This window comes from Cebidichthys violaceus, unplaced genomic scaffold (assembly GCF_023349555.1).
Source record: "Cebidichthys violaceus isolate CVI_PGR_0920_01 unplaced genomic scaffold, fCebVio1.0.p SCAF_27, whole genome shotgun sequence".
NCBI lineage: Eukaryota > Metazoa > Chordata > Actinopteri > Perciformes > Stichaeidae > Cebidichthys > Cebidichthys violaceus.
This window is the reverse complement of record NW_027176450.1, coordinates 5763217-5777807: the sequence shown is the minus strand read 5'-3', so window position 1 is coordinate 5777807 and position 14591 is coordinate 5763217. Positions and strand designations below refer to the sequence as shown.

The 14591-nt window shown below is 42.7% G+C and overlaps 1 protein-coding gene across 4 annotated transcripts; it reads left to right on the top strand.

Annotated features, from left to right (window-relative positions):
• Positions 1–54: 54 nt before the first annotated feature.
• lrguk (leucine-rich repeats and guanylate kinase domain containing) lies at positions 55–13908 on the top strand. Of its 4 annotated transcripts, none has more exons than XM_068721435.1 (21): positions 55–268; positions 448–501; positions 702–803; positions 996–1077; positions 1257–1357; positions 1640–1721; positions 1957–2081; positions 3445–3588; positions 3942–4022; positions 4242–4328; positions 4539–4645; positions 5315–5434; positions 6175–6271; positions 8217–8330; positions 8851–9052; positions 9852–9965; positions 10307–10467; positions 10745–10833; positions 11174–11236; positions 12547–12665; positions 12977–13908. In XM_068721435.1, the coding sequence occupies exons 1-21, from the start codon at positions 134–136 to the stop codon at positions 13189–13191; spliced, it is 2394 nt and encodes a 797-aa protein (XP_068577536.1). In that variant the 5' UTR covers positions 55–133; the 3' UTR covers positions 13192–13908. The 4 variants fall into 4 exon arrangements, with proteins under 4 accessions (XP_068577536.1, XP_068577535.1, XP_068577534.1 ...); XM_068721434.1 differs by having other exon boundaries at positions 5312–5434; XM_068721433.1 differs by having other exon boundaries at positions 5312–5434; positions 12544–12665.
• The last annotated feature ends 683 nt before the right edge of the window (positions 13909–14591 follow it).

The window sequence follows — 14591 nt, the reverse complement described above, 5'->3', positions numbered from 1 at the left end:
CACAATTCCTTTCACCTCTCACTTGTCTCTAGCGTTGCCCAGCGACGACGGGGCGTGCTTCATGTGGTAAGCTAATTTGCTAGTCTGTCAGACAGCCTGTAGTCCGTCTTAACCGTGTTTTCATGATGGAACAATGAAGGAAACATGCACGAGTCACCGGCGGTCCTCCGCGTCACGGGGCTACTGCCCTCCAGGGTCCCACGGTGACGCTCCAGAGGCTCCAGAGGCTCCGGGCTGCGAGGAGCTGGAAGGAAACACGGAGATGGAGGTAAGGAGGAGAACCGTACTACTTAGAAATACACTTTTTACTCTTTGCAATTTCATCCATTTTATTGCTTTCGTCTCTGACAAAAAGCATAATCTTTACAGTGTCATTGTGCCAAAGTAGAACCAGTTTTTAAAAGTGGATGCGTTTCAATAAAACGTAATTGTTCTCTTGTGCAACAGATAAAGCAGGTAACCTTGCACACGAGATCTGAGGAAGCAAAACAACACAGCAAGGTCAAATAGTTGATTATATTAACAGCGTTTAAGAGTGGAGTGCATCCGTCTTTGTGTGTGTGCTGCATGGATGTGTGTAGGTGATTCTTTTGATGGCCTTGTGCATTATCTTGTATTGCAGGGATATGCCCATAGTTCACTGGTGTATGTTCTGCTGTGCTCTTCTGTTGAAATGCCACATTTCATGTTTATGTCCACAGAAGGATGGTGTTTTAACTGCTGAGGTGGTCTCCAGGCGTGTGTCCAGCCTCAGACGCGTTGGCTCTGGGCTGCAGTATTTGTACCAACACCTGTGTCTGCCTGTAAGACACTTACCTACACAGACAGCACGTGTCAATGATGTTTGGCTCTCAGTTATGCGATTTGTGTAATTTATCAAGACAAAGCAACCTGTGACAGTTTAAATGTCCTCATTGTCATGTTGACGGCCGTCTTTGCAGTTTAATTATGAGCCACATTTAGTTTAACCACAGTTGCATTTTTCTCTGCTCTAGAGTCAGCATCTCAGTGACGTCTCTGTTTTATGCAATTATGTCCATCTTCAAAAGCTGCAACTGCCACACAACAAAATCAAAGGTGACTTTTTCTTATTCTCATATTAATTAAGAGTCCTTAAAACTATTAGAGACCTTCTATTTCTAAAAGCCTGTGACTGCTTTGAAAGATATGTAATCAAAGCATGATTTGAATATCTAAGTTCTCTGTTTCTGTCTTCATCTGTTGATCAGTTACTCTTAACTTCTCCAACTTCTCAGATTTATCCTGTGTGAGCCACATGCCCTACCTCGTCATCCTGGACGCTTCTCACAATGAAATCTCCAGCTTCTTTGGGTTCCAGCCTCCCAAGAACCTAAAAGTAACGCAGGACCTTGAGCTGACAGGATAAGACCGCGTTTGATTTGTGGCTCGGGCTTCACTTTCTCGTGCTATTCCCTCGTGATAGGCCTGGATTTCCATACCCCATCTGTAGTCTCTTTGAATATGCTTACAGGGCATTAACTGCCCTTGAACGACAGTGAACTTCAGCAAATTGAAAATTCCTTCCCGGGATTCAGTTGAGGAATTTCTTTAGTGAGAGGTACTGAAGACTTCTTTATGACTTTTGTTAACAGTGTGCTGCTTTATTTTATTTTTTCAGGAGGTCAATTTCTCCCACAACCGTATGACAACAATGAAGGACGTGTTAGCCTGTTCATCTCTTAGTCATCTGGATCTGGGCTGTATCCTTCAGAGATATTCACATGAATCCATGTGTACTTGAACTTGCACACACACTTTCTCTATCTCCGTCTTTGCCTCGTTCTCTGTCAGTCACACACAACATTTCTTTATATGATAATGCCTATGAAAATATACTCAACAAACACGTTGTGTTCAACTACATTTTCCCCCTTGTGTGTTATTCTTGGGATGAGAGATGAGATGAGATGTTATTCTTAACATGCCCATGCTCAGACAACAGTTTCAGTGAGATCAGGGGTCTCGAGCAATGTTGCAAGCTCACCAATCTCAACCTGGAACACAACAAGATCTCGAGGATCAGCGGCCTGGACGGAGTGCCTCTCACACACCTCTGCCTCGTAGGTCCAACTCTATTACAGTCAGAAATAAGACAAACAGAGTGCACGCGTACACACAAACATTCATACACACAGTTCACTGCAGCGCATACTTACAAACATGAGTTTTGAACAGAAATCTTATTTGTCTTTCTTTGCCAGTGCTTGGCAGTACTTCCACTTACATGTATGGCTTTGCTTTGTAGGAGGTTGTTTCTCTCCATGTGTTGTCTATTTAGCATCACACACACACACAAACACACACACACACACACACACAATAGGAGTTATTTCAGAGTTGTTCTCTGTTCCCATGTGTTATTTTACCTCATGTATGCTAAATTTGACCTATTTATATTTGCCTCTCTATTCTCTCCCCTCTGTCGTTCTCTTTATGTCTCTGTTTTTGGCTTCATTTTTACATTTAGTAAAACCTTGGCCCCCTATTCAAGAATCACCATATGGTCCAACAGCAGGCCTTTTCTCTCTCCCTGGTTCTGTCTCTCTTTCTGCACGTGTGTGTGTGTGTGTGTGTGTGTGTGTGTGTGTGTGTGTGTGTGTGTGTGTGTGTGCATGTTCTGTCCTTTATCAGTGTTTCCTCATTGTCAGCAGTCAGCAGCCATCGGTCTGGCTGTGTCTGCCCCTGTCTGTAGCTTTGCTTTGGGACCAGCTGCTGGTGTTTGAGTGAGAGCCTGGACCAAGTTCAGCACACACAGGCATACACACACACACACACACACACACACACACACACACACACACACACACACACACACACACACACTCATACCTTGTCCATCCAGCATCCATCTAATCCCATCCCTGACCCCACTTCCTCTCATGCTGGCTCCCTAAACAGCACAACCCCTGTCAGCCCAGCCTGTTTCCCAGCCCATCACAGCGCCGACCTGGAGCTTCAAGGGACCACTGCAGTCGCCCACCCCCACTGACAGCAGCCCTCTGCCAGGCAACACGCTTGGCAAGAGGAGGACGAGGTGTGGCCAGACGGCTAGATAACAACTTTAGTCAGTGGAATGGAGAGAGAGAGAAGCGGGCTTGGGACCCTGACAGGGAAGGAGTGCCCAGGTCTGGTTCTTTAGTTGGTTAGCGTGCTGCGCTTGCACCTCGCCAGCTGTTTGGCTGTCAGTCCTCACCTGTCAGGATTTAGCAGAGAGAAGCAGGGCTGCCACTCAAATCAGTACTGAGGGGAAAGAAGGCTCAGGCACCCTGCAGAGTGACCATGGCACGTCCTTAATATTTAGTAGTGGGATTCATTAACTGTATATGAAGTAGAACCGTGGGTTGAATGTTACTAATGTATGCATATTCATTAATATCATGTACTTGCCTCTTCAAACGTGTCCTCTGTCCTGTCTTTGTCCAGAGGGGGAACCAGCTGGAGCGGATTGAAGGGTTGGATTATGTGAAGTCTCTGCAGGTTCTCGACTTGTCTCTGAACCGCATCACCACTCTCTCTGGCCTCCAGAATCTCCACCTACTGGGCTCCATCAATCTGGAGAAAAACCTGGTACTATTTTGACCGAAACTTCGGAACTGGTGGCTTAACAGAAGAAATATGTCAGCCTAAATGTTAAATGTGATTTAGCTCGTTTATGAGATTAAAATTCAGAATTTGTAACGCTTGTAAAAATAGGAATGCAGCTCAAAAAGAAGTCAAACTAGCTCAACACAGAGGTTTAACTGATGATGAAATATCCACAAAATAATAAGCACAATGACTCAAATGCAAGTACCATCTAATACAACAACAAAGTGCTTAAGACAAGGTTGAGAATGAACTTTCAAGCTCAACAAGTTAAGGATTTAACAACTGCAAATTACACAGGGACTCCGCTGCATGACTTTGTGGTTTTGTTTCAGATCAGCGAAATTCAGGAGTGCAAACACGTTCATGATCTTTCCCTGTTGAGGGACCTCAACCTGCTTGGAAACCCTGTACAGGTAACCCAACCCTTCATTGACCACATGGTTCTACGAGAACATTTATTCAATGTGTGGAGATATATCGTGTATGAGAGGTCTGCATCTAGTCCTCATGAGTTCTGTACCCGGCCTGGAGGCTCTCACGGCTCTAGAGGACTCCCTTCTGTATGTGTTTTTTTAAAGTTGATGAAATACTTTGTGTTTATGTAATGAATGCCATGTGAATGTAATCGGTAGGAGCAACCCGATTACAGATTGGCGGTCATCTTCCTCCTTCAACATCTGACTGTGCTGGACCAAGAGAAAGTCACTGCTGAAGAAAAGGTATCAATAAACATACTAATTAATCATTCCATGACCGGAGGAATTATTCCAATTTAACAGCACAAGCACAATATATCAACACGCCTGACCTCCATCTTTAATTAGCGATACTATCTTTTAAGCTAGAATGAATGAACCAACCTAATTCAACTGCTATACATAGATGTGGGATTGCTTCTGTGACACTTGAGTACTGACATTATATTCCAGGTGTCATCAGTAAACAAGTATGACCCTCCTTTGGATGTGGTGGCAGCCAGGGATCACATGACCCACCTGGTGTATCATCTGATGCAGCCTCAGGTGCTCTATGACAGGTTGGTACAAATAAACAGCATTGTTTAAAATCTGAACCTCTGGATGATCCTCTGACTTCTTCCTGAATGTAAAGCTCGAGATAGAACCACCCTGTGAATTAAGTTAGTATAATGTTAACTATTTATTTCCTTTAATGAAAGGAAGAAAGGATAACAAATATGTTTACACAGGTGAATGCGAAGGTTTACAATCAAATTGTAATATTCATAATCACCTTCCAAAGTCAACTGTCAAGAACGCTGTTTTCAAACATGTGCTTCAGTGTTTCTGATGCTCATACTATGTACTCTCTAAAAGAAAAAAAATTGTTTCAGCATCAGCACTTTTTTTGAGAACATCCATCGTCAGCAAATACAATGCTGCAGCTACAGTCAATTTACCATTCCCCTGTGCTTTAGACGGAGCACATCCATAAAGCCCACAAGCTCCCGTTTGGACTGACTGTAGCGGCTTTCACGACTGGAGAAGCTTGTGCTCTACCTTCATGGTTTAGTCTACTTAACTCCTGCTCACCTCAGAGAGAACGTCCCTGTAAAGTGTATCACAAACCGGTGTACTGTGTGTGTGTGTGTGTGTGTGTGTGTGTGTGTGTGTGTGTGTGTGTGTGTGTGTGTGTGTGTGTGTGTGTGTGTGTGTGTGTGTGTGTGTGTGTGTGTCTCTCCAAGCAGTACTATGCCCAGTGCAGACTCTCCATATGCTATGCTGGTTCTGACCGGTCCTCAAGGCTGTGGGAAGAGAGATCTGGCTCACAGACTGTGTCAGGAGCTGAGCGAATACTTTGCCTACGGGTCAGTCCCAAACGTTCTGTACACACATCACCTTTCACATACTTAACAGTACTTCCACTGGTACTAAAATAAATTCAGTGGAATCACCTGAAAATGCACATTACGTAATAGTTAAATGTTGAAATACTGTATCTCCAGCTGTTATTTGGAAAGCTAAACAAGATTCTTTAATGGGGACATTAAAGCTTAAAAAAGACTCTCAAGATACTGTTAATGGTAATAGTTAGTGTACAAGTAAAACGATTACTTGTATCAGTTTTTGATGATATATATCTGAAAGTTATTCATTGTTGTAATCAGTCCTTCTGTCCATACTGTTTTTTAAAGCAACCCCTTTATAGCACAACTACACTGTCAGAAGTAAGGGACGGAAATCACTGTCCTTGTTCCTTCCAAAAATTCATTCAGAAGTTTAGTCAAAGCTCATATGAGGCTTCAGCAGTCTGAGCAGTCTGAAGCCTCGTATGAGCTTTTGCTGAACTATAACACACAATTTTGCCTGCAGATTTTATCCCACATTTCTTACCGGGTCGTCTCGGCACAGGGGGGATCTCTTCACGGCCAGTGTGGAGAGAAGGCATAGACTAATAACCAATAACTCTTTCAACATAATTGAAAAACATCTGAGCTTAAATGTGGGGGCTAAACAAGTGTCTCTCAAAGACATTATTTGGCTGGTTGTTGTTATGTTACATGAAATCTCCAGACTGAGTGTCTCTCTACTGTGTGTGCTTCCACAGAACCTGTCACACCACCAGGGGGCCGTGCGTTGGAGAGGAGAATGGAATTGATTACCATTTTGTCAGCGAGGAAGATTTTCAGAACATGATTCACACGGTGCGTTCGCTCGTCATTAACCACAGACCCCATGAGAGACCGCAAGAGAACAAAATACAGGTTTCACGGTTATTCTGAACTCAAAATAATCGTCTGCAGTCAGTTTCATAAATCATGCAAACAGATTAGTACTCAGCACAAGCTAATTAAATGTACTCTAGGTTTTGAAAGACTTAACTCCCTCAGAAAGGTTCAAAGTGAATCCACTCACTGGCCACAATGAGTTGAGTAGTTGAGATAATTAGTTTTACTTGGATTGATTGATTTTACTTTATCTGGCTGATATTTCAATTAACACAGATACATTTATTTGAATTGAGCCTTTTTTAATGAGGTGCAATTGCTATATTAATTTCATTTTTGTTACGGATGACTTACCACAGCATCTCCTACAACGTTTCCTTGCTAGTGATGATTATTAGTCTGAGATTTCATTATCATCAACATGCAGACCGTGGTCAAAATCCCATAATACAGACCTCTTCTTAGAGGGGCTTATTATATATACATGTTTATATTTGTGTTATTCACCAGACACCAAATCTGATTCATTACACCAGCTTTTCTTCTCAGAGTCAGAACAATGGGTACTGAGTTATTGGACACATTTGTTTTCCATTTCGTCCATCTTGTCAAGCTGCCTGTTACTTAAGAGTGGGTGGGGGGGGGGGGGGTGATGGGTCGAGGTCTGGGTCACGTAGTGATTTACGCAGCGATGGCTTTCATGCTGGAATTGATTCCTTTTGTGTACTCAAACAGAAGTGGACCAGCTTAACTTTACAGTCCGTCACTCCCTCCAGCTGATCCATTCTTTTGCTTCACCCTCCATTCTTGGTTCTCCTGTTGTCAGCTTCTTGCTTTATTGCTTGTCCTGTCCTCCCTTTCTCATCATGCCCTGAGCTTCCATGTGTCAGCTGCCCTCTTCTTCTTCACTGCTTCTTTTTTTACCCTCACATGTGCTTTCAGTAACCATGCAATCATAACCTCTTGATCCCACTTCTTGTGGCTGTTCAAAATTAACCCCAATCAGCAGTCCTTGGCACTTATTGCGCTCCTTACAGAGATGTAAACAGAAGGAACACCTGCTGTGCAATTTTGTCTGAACAGCGTCCGACTCTGGTAATAAGGAATCACAAGACTAATGTTTAGAATCGAGCGTTGAAACGCTTTTCAATTTCCCATTTAAGAAGTTCACAAAGAAACACAAAGAAATGTTCGACTTAGTATCTTCAGGATACACATAGTATGTCTTATGAAATGTATCAGTAAAAAGTAACTGAATCAAAATGTAGTGAGTCACAGTTAATGAGTTTTCACCATTATGATTATTATCATTTTTATCATAATACCGTCATACTGTGTGTAGGCAGAGAGGACTGAGTTGAGCATGTTTTATTGGGGAAGATTAACAGTCTCTTGTTTGCTTACTACCGGCTCCACATCTGGTCTCTGTGCTCTCTTATTATTAAGATTTAAAACAATACAAACAAATTATTTACGCCAACAGCTACTAAATTATTGTAATATAATTCATACAAGAGGACTTTTTCTTGTAAAATAATATCTGATGTCACTTTTGCGACCACAAACCAAAGAAAGAATTACATGTAATAAGGGTTTTAGTGTCATAAATGATGCTGTTCAAATAAAACTGCCCAAAGAGCAGGCAGACAAAAGGTCAGGGGTCACGTGTGAGAAGTAACAAAGAGAAAGTTCTGCTCTGACCACCAGGTCAAAAGTTCAGTTCACAGGTGGGCAAATGACTGCAGGTTGTTCATCCTGACAGAACATGCTGGGCTTGTGTTTGCATGTCAACTCTTATGTCTACTTTAGGAGATAAATGAAGCTCATAACTGTGCTAGCAATGATGAATGATGGGGCAATAAAGCGGTGCACTAAAACGTCCTCTCATTCCTTCCCTCCATAACTGTGAATTGCCTCATAGGGTAAATTTGTCCAGACCATGCAGTACGAGGGTCACAGCTACGGCCTGACCAGAGATGCCATCGAGGATGTAGCCAAAGAAGGACTAGCCTGCTGTGTGCACATGGAGCTAGAGGTGCGTATGTAAACCTCTTTTCTGAGAGGACGTCAAGCAGACTAATATCTAATGTGGTCAATAAAGCCCGTCGAGGATCATAAGATCTTGAGTCTGGAATTCATTTGCAGAAACTCCGGTTCAAAATGAGTCCAAACTGTTCTATGGATGTCAGTTTTAAGCCACTACAAAGGCCTGCAACAGGCTTGGTAAAGCTTGTTTTTAACCTAGCCGATAGTCGAAAATCACATGTTGATCACACTAGTCGGTAAATAGGAGTAAGGAGTCAGCACTCAATGACGGTATAAAACAGTCAATGAAATATGTTTTTCAAAAAGTGTGAATCACTGCACTCTTGAGCATACAGTTATAAAGGAGCACATACAATATTAGGCTGATGGATCCAGTAGTGTGCGAAATTAGTCGTGGACGCTCAGAAACACACACTGGACCAAAACGTATGATCTCCCCAGACGCTTACGCCCGGAGAACATCAATCCCTCATTGTAACATAACTGCAAACTGTCTGTCGTCCTCTCAGGGTGTGCTCAGTCTGAAGAACAGCTACTTTGAGCCTCGATACATCCTGCTCATCCCCACCCAGGTTCAGAAATACAAGGGCCACCTGAAAAGCCGCGGTCTCTATTCCGCGGCCCAGATTGACGTGGCGATGTCACGCGTAGAGCTCTACGCCAATACCAACAGGCAGCGAATGGGATTCTTCGATAACGTTATCCCTTGTGGTACGGCAAGGAAGCACTTTTTCACTCAAGAATTTTCTTTATTGTAACATGGAATGTATTCATTAGTGTTGTTTGATGCTGTACTTGTAATAATGGTAATTATATATAATCTAGTAGCTAATCAGTTCCATTTTATTTTTTAGTTAATGGAAGTTTAAATGTAGTACAAAGTGTAATTATACGTGTTCACATTTCATTTTCAACAAGCTATGAAATTAGTAAAATGTTCTTTCTACTTATTCAACCTCTGGATACAATGTTAGTGAGAGAGAAAGTTGGAAGTCTTTGCTGTGACTGTTTTGTTCACTGGCAGTTTGTCATCGTAGTGCCTTACATACAGTAGTGTGTCAATGCCCTGCCTTACTCTGGCTTAGAGCGGTCCAAGTGTCATCGGTATAGCCTTGGATAAATTAACACACTTCACTAAAATCCATGCACTACACTTTCAATCTAATTACCACATGTATTAAGGGCACGTAGCCGCAGAATAGCGGTGTTTATCATTCCCTCATGAAGGCACTTAGACATGTTAGCTGTTTTCTTAATGAGATGAACACACAGGGAGCGCGGAACCTCATCACTTTTATGCACTGCTAGCTACCGCCTCATTAAGCTAAGGTCATCATCCCCATATCTTTGATTCATTACTGTTTGATGGGAGATGCATTGGCTCTGTTCACGACCATATTTTTTGTGTCGCGCTGTGTGTGTGTGTGTGTGTGTGTGTGTGTGTGTGTGTGTGTGTGTGTGTGTGTGTGTGTGTGTGTGTGTGTGTGTGTGTGTGTGTGAGTGTGAGTAGATGACTGGGAGGAGGCCTATCAGACACTGAGGCAGATAGTGAAGGAGTACCTGGTAGAGGAGCAGGAAGAAGGAGAAAACAACAACAGAGGATCCCCTGACAACACCTTCACTGGTGTGTGTTTGTTTGTTCAGATCATCATTAGCAGACTCAAAGCGTCAGGGTGCAATAAACACTGGCAGTAAAGTGCAGTCAATGGCACCTTACACATTTTCTTTTGTCTTATTTAAAGGGGCAATTCCCTTTAAATTCCCACTCAGCCTGTGGAGACAGATGTATAATACCGTCTGTGGCTCTGGAGCAGCTTTGTTGAGTCTGAAAACATTACGAGCATCCCTTTGAGTATCTCAGCTTGGAAATGCGAGCATGGACGCCTTTAGCTCCATCCAACCAATAACGTTTATTACACATTATGCACTATTACACAGCACTGATACAGTCTCTTCCTCCATCAGGTCACGAGCCAGAGGAGAAGCCACTGTCACCACCCCTGTCGAGGTCAGGATCAGGAAGACTCACGTCACGTTCTGCCACGGCTCTTGACCCCTCAGATCTGTCTTACAGAAACTACTTCAACAAGATCCAGGCAGAGCTCAGCCCTCAGAAGAGCGCCGCTGTGAGTTACAATGTGTCGGATATGCACTTTATTGTTAATGAAGACTGTAGGCGAATCTTAACTAGACAACTTTATGGGGAAAGTATCCTCACTCTTCTAACAGGATGCCCTGTCATACATCATCACTCCCCCTTCTCCTCTCCCCTATAATCACCCTTCACTTCGACTCCTGTTTCTCACCTGCTATCCCTCTCCGTCTCCCCTACCTCTCACCTTCCTATTTCTTCTCAACCGCTCCTTCTCCTTCTCTCCGTCTCTCCGTCTCTCTCCTCTGCAGGAGCTAGCTTCCATCAGGAGGCGCGAGCAGCTGGTGAGAGAGGCCATTGTGGGGAAGAGTCCCGGGATCTACAGCCAGCTCTTCAAAAGGTTCATTATAAGCAGCGAGCACTCCACTGCACTCCAGTGCTTAATTTCAAGCGGGCACTCTCAGCTGGGCCAGATTGGTTTAATTTGTGCACTCGTCCTAACTGCGGTTTGATGGTTTGTTTTGGGTTATTGTTTGACCTCGGAGGTGAATTGGCAGGGGGCCACATCATTTGAATCCGAGTGTTGGTTAATGTGATGAGCTTGTGTAGTGGCACTCTCTTCAGTAAAATATACCTGTCACCACTTATGAAATCTGAATGAAAAGATCTGAATGTCAGATTGATTTTCCAAATGCTTGTGAAGAATTATTGAATTTACTCTTAATTTCTGTTCACCACAGCTCTGCTCAAACAGCACCATCACCACTGCAGAACCCTGATCCCCATTTTAGTGAGGACAGCAGGTAAGAGCACACACACACACACACACACACACACACACAAATGCACCGTATACACTTACGTTCACAAGTAAGGCCAGATGTAACCGTATGAGAATAACAGATGCAGATACATACTTCAATGTTGTGTAAGATTTCACTCTTTATGGTTTCTACATTCTTAATAGCACTTTGATTTAAGATGAGGTGAGAGACTCCAGAGGAAGTCTTGTGGTTTTATAAAATCAATGTGGAGCAAAAGATTTAGGAGCAGGAAAACACTTTAGTAGTAGTATTCTTTACTTCCTAGGCCTGTGTTTTACAACATATACTCACTTTCAAAGAGCTCATTCTGCTGGTACAAGCTGTGTGGAGACAAATCTAAGCACACATGCACAGACACACACCTGCTCACAAACACACGCAGAAATTCAGATTTTAAAGCTTTTGGTGCTTTTTGACTCCCCAACATGTACACTAAAACTCAACAAACCAGCATACTGACCAGTTATTAATCAGACATTGACATAGTATGTGTGTTTGTGTGTGTGTGTTGTGCATGTAAAAGCTTTTTCTCACTTGTACAAATTAGCATCAGTTTATTTAATTTCTTTCAAAAGAAGACATTTAAGATGCTTACAGAGATACAGTATGTTCCCCCCGGGGTTCATGTTCTCAGAAGGCGATTTTCAGCAAACTTGTTGAAAATTGAAAAAGCTCTGTCACAGCGGTCTGAGCATTACATGCCCCCAGTATGTTTGCATTACTCAGCCCTTCAGTATTTCCTTGGGAAGATTCCAGACATCTGTCTTCTTGTTGGCAGTGCTTTAAATAGGAATGTGTCTATACTTGTGTGTCTCTGTCTCACATATAGTAACAGAGGATCCTTTTGTATTTCTTTGAATTTTTTGCGTATAGTCCTGTGAGTGTGCTTGTGTGTGTGTGTGTATGCATCTAGCGTCATAGGCTAGTCCATATAACATAATTCAAAAATCTTTACCTGTTTGTTTATTAAGAACCAAGTAGCAGAAATGGTCATTCCAAAACGATTGTCTCATTACTGATTTGTGGCATGCTGTCAAATATATGGTAAATATCTCCAGCTCTGCAGGTCCTGCTTGATGTTCTCAGCACGATGGTCAAACTTCCAAAACACATTCTGCTAAAATTCCTTTTAGCAGAAGCTCCTCACTCTCTATTGTTTGTGTTTTTCTCACTTTTGTTTCTGGTCTCTTATCACACCACTTCATCCTCCGTTTTCACTCATTGTCTGTCTCTGGCCTCCGGTGTTTGTCTGTTCCTCCATCCCTTCCTTTTCATCCTTTCACAAGCAGTTCGGATGAGTCTCGTGCCAGTTCAGCGCTGACTGTGCCCAGTTCAGCCGGGGGCTTTTCTGGTTCGGTGCAGCCGCTAGATACGTCTGTCCTGGGACACACCTTGGAAGCACTCAAAGGTTATTATTGTTTTTTTTGTCATTGTAGAGCACTTCTGTGTTGTTATTATTAGATAGCAAAGAGAGGAGAGATGTATGAGTGGCTAGAGTCTAGGGAAAAGGACAGCTTAACAAGTCATTTGTTGTACACACATAATGCTTTAACACACTATATTTTTCTTTTGTTATTGCTTTTATAAACAGTCTTTACTGATGTAAATTACCAAAACATTACATCTGATTATAAGATAAGTAAGCGTATGAAGTTCAAAAGATTTGTTGATGTGTTTCCTTGTAGTAAAATATTATCATTTCATACCTCATGGCTTCAGGCGAATCTCCTGGAGCCCCTCATCCAGGCACAGACCTGCTAGCTGTGGCCGTGTCTCCCTCCTCTGATAGACGTCCTGGATCCAACGTCAAGCCCATCCTGCCCCCAATCCCCTCTGGACGCAAGACCCCTGCATCACCCAGTCCAGCGCCGTCACCCGGACCCAGCCCAAAAACAGCAGTCCAAGAGGGAGGAGATGTAGACAGAGAGGGATAGCTTCACAAATAAAGTCAATCAATCAGTAAACATATAAAGGTGCATTAATTAAAATATAAGCTGAGTCGGTTAAATTACAAGAACATCAGAAGTCTGAACCTTCAAAAGTTAAAAGTCAACTGCAAAACACAAGTTTGTTGCTATTTAACCACAAACTGCACAGAGTGTGATGAACACTTGAGGTTAGACTTAACTGTCAGCACTGTTTTTTTCCTGTGAAATGTTGCTCGTGCCACAGCACGCCTGGGTCTTACACTCGCTATATACTATATAAATGATATGTGATGGTGTTAATGACCATATATATATATATGGTGACTACAGTATAATTATAGGCAAAGTTGTGTTTTCCCACTTTGTAGAATTACTGGCTTACTGGCCTAAAGGTATAGTGTTGACATGTGTTATAATTAAAGCTCACACACAGCATGTCTTCCAGTCACGAGGAATACAGTAGTGTGTTAAAGAAAATAGTTCATGTCTTCAAAGTATGCGATACATATCATGTTTTATGAATGTGGCATTATATTTCCTTCTGTGCAGTAATCTCATCAAATAGGATTTTCCATTGACACCTCGATGCTGATCGTTTATATGCAGCATGGAGCTCTTGTCAATGCATGATAAATACATCATTAATCTTTATCTCTTCTGATGGGATTATTTATTCAACTGGAAATGCATTCATATGGAAGTTGTTGACAGGTATTAAACAGTGAGCCATCACAAACAACTTAGTGTGTTTTTCTCAGTGTGTGTGTGTGTGTGTGTGTGTGTGTGTGTGTGTGTGTGTGTGTGTGTGTGTGTGTGTGTGTGTGTGTGTGTGTGTGTGTGTGTGTGTGTGTGTGTGTGTGTGTTGCACATAGCCAGGCATACAGCCATACATAATTGTGCACCTGTGTGTGTCTGTGAACTGTGCCCGATGTTCATTTTTCATTCATTGTAAATGGAAATTGTCATCTGTCACAGATGTATGCATTGCTTATTTAACTGGTGCCTCAGCCAGCGTGCTTGTAGGTGCATGTGAATGTGCACATACAGTGTGCATGTGTATGCAGAGATCCTGCACACGTGCAAAACACACCTGGCCATCCATCACTGTCTGTCTTCCTCTCAGGCAGCAGATGTTGCAACCCCGTCATAATTCTCTGGGAGTTTGAAACCAGACAGTGTCTTCAGGGCCCCTGGGGTCTAACCTACTTGCACTGCATTCTGCACTGCAGCTTATCGTGGACTAACATGTTGTCTTCTTGTGCATTAACATAAGTGGATGCAACTATGTGCATGATAAAGTTTGCGAAACCCTTCAAGCCTAAAGAGAAGAATGGCATGAGGAACAGATGAGATGAGTGACTGGGAATTTTGTCTCTTGTCATTGTGGATGTGTACCGGTAATCATA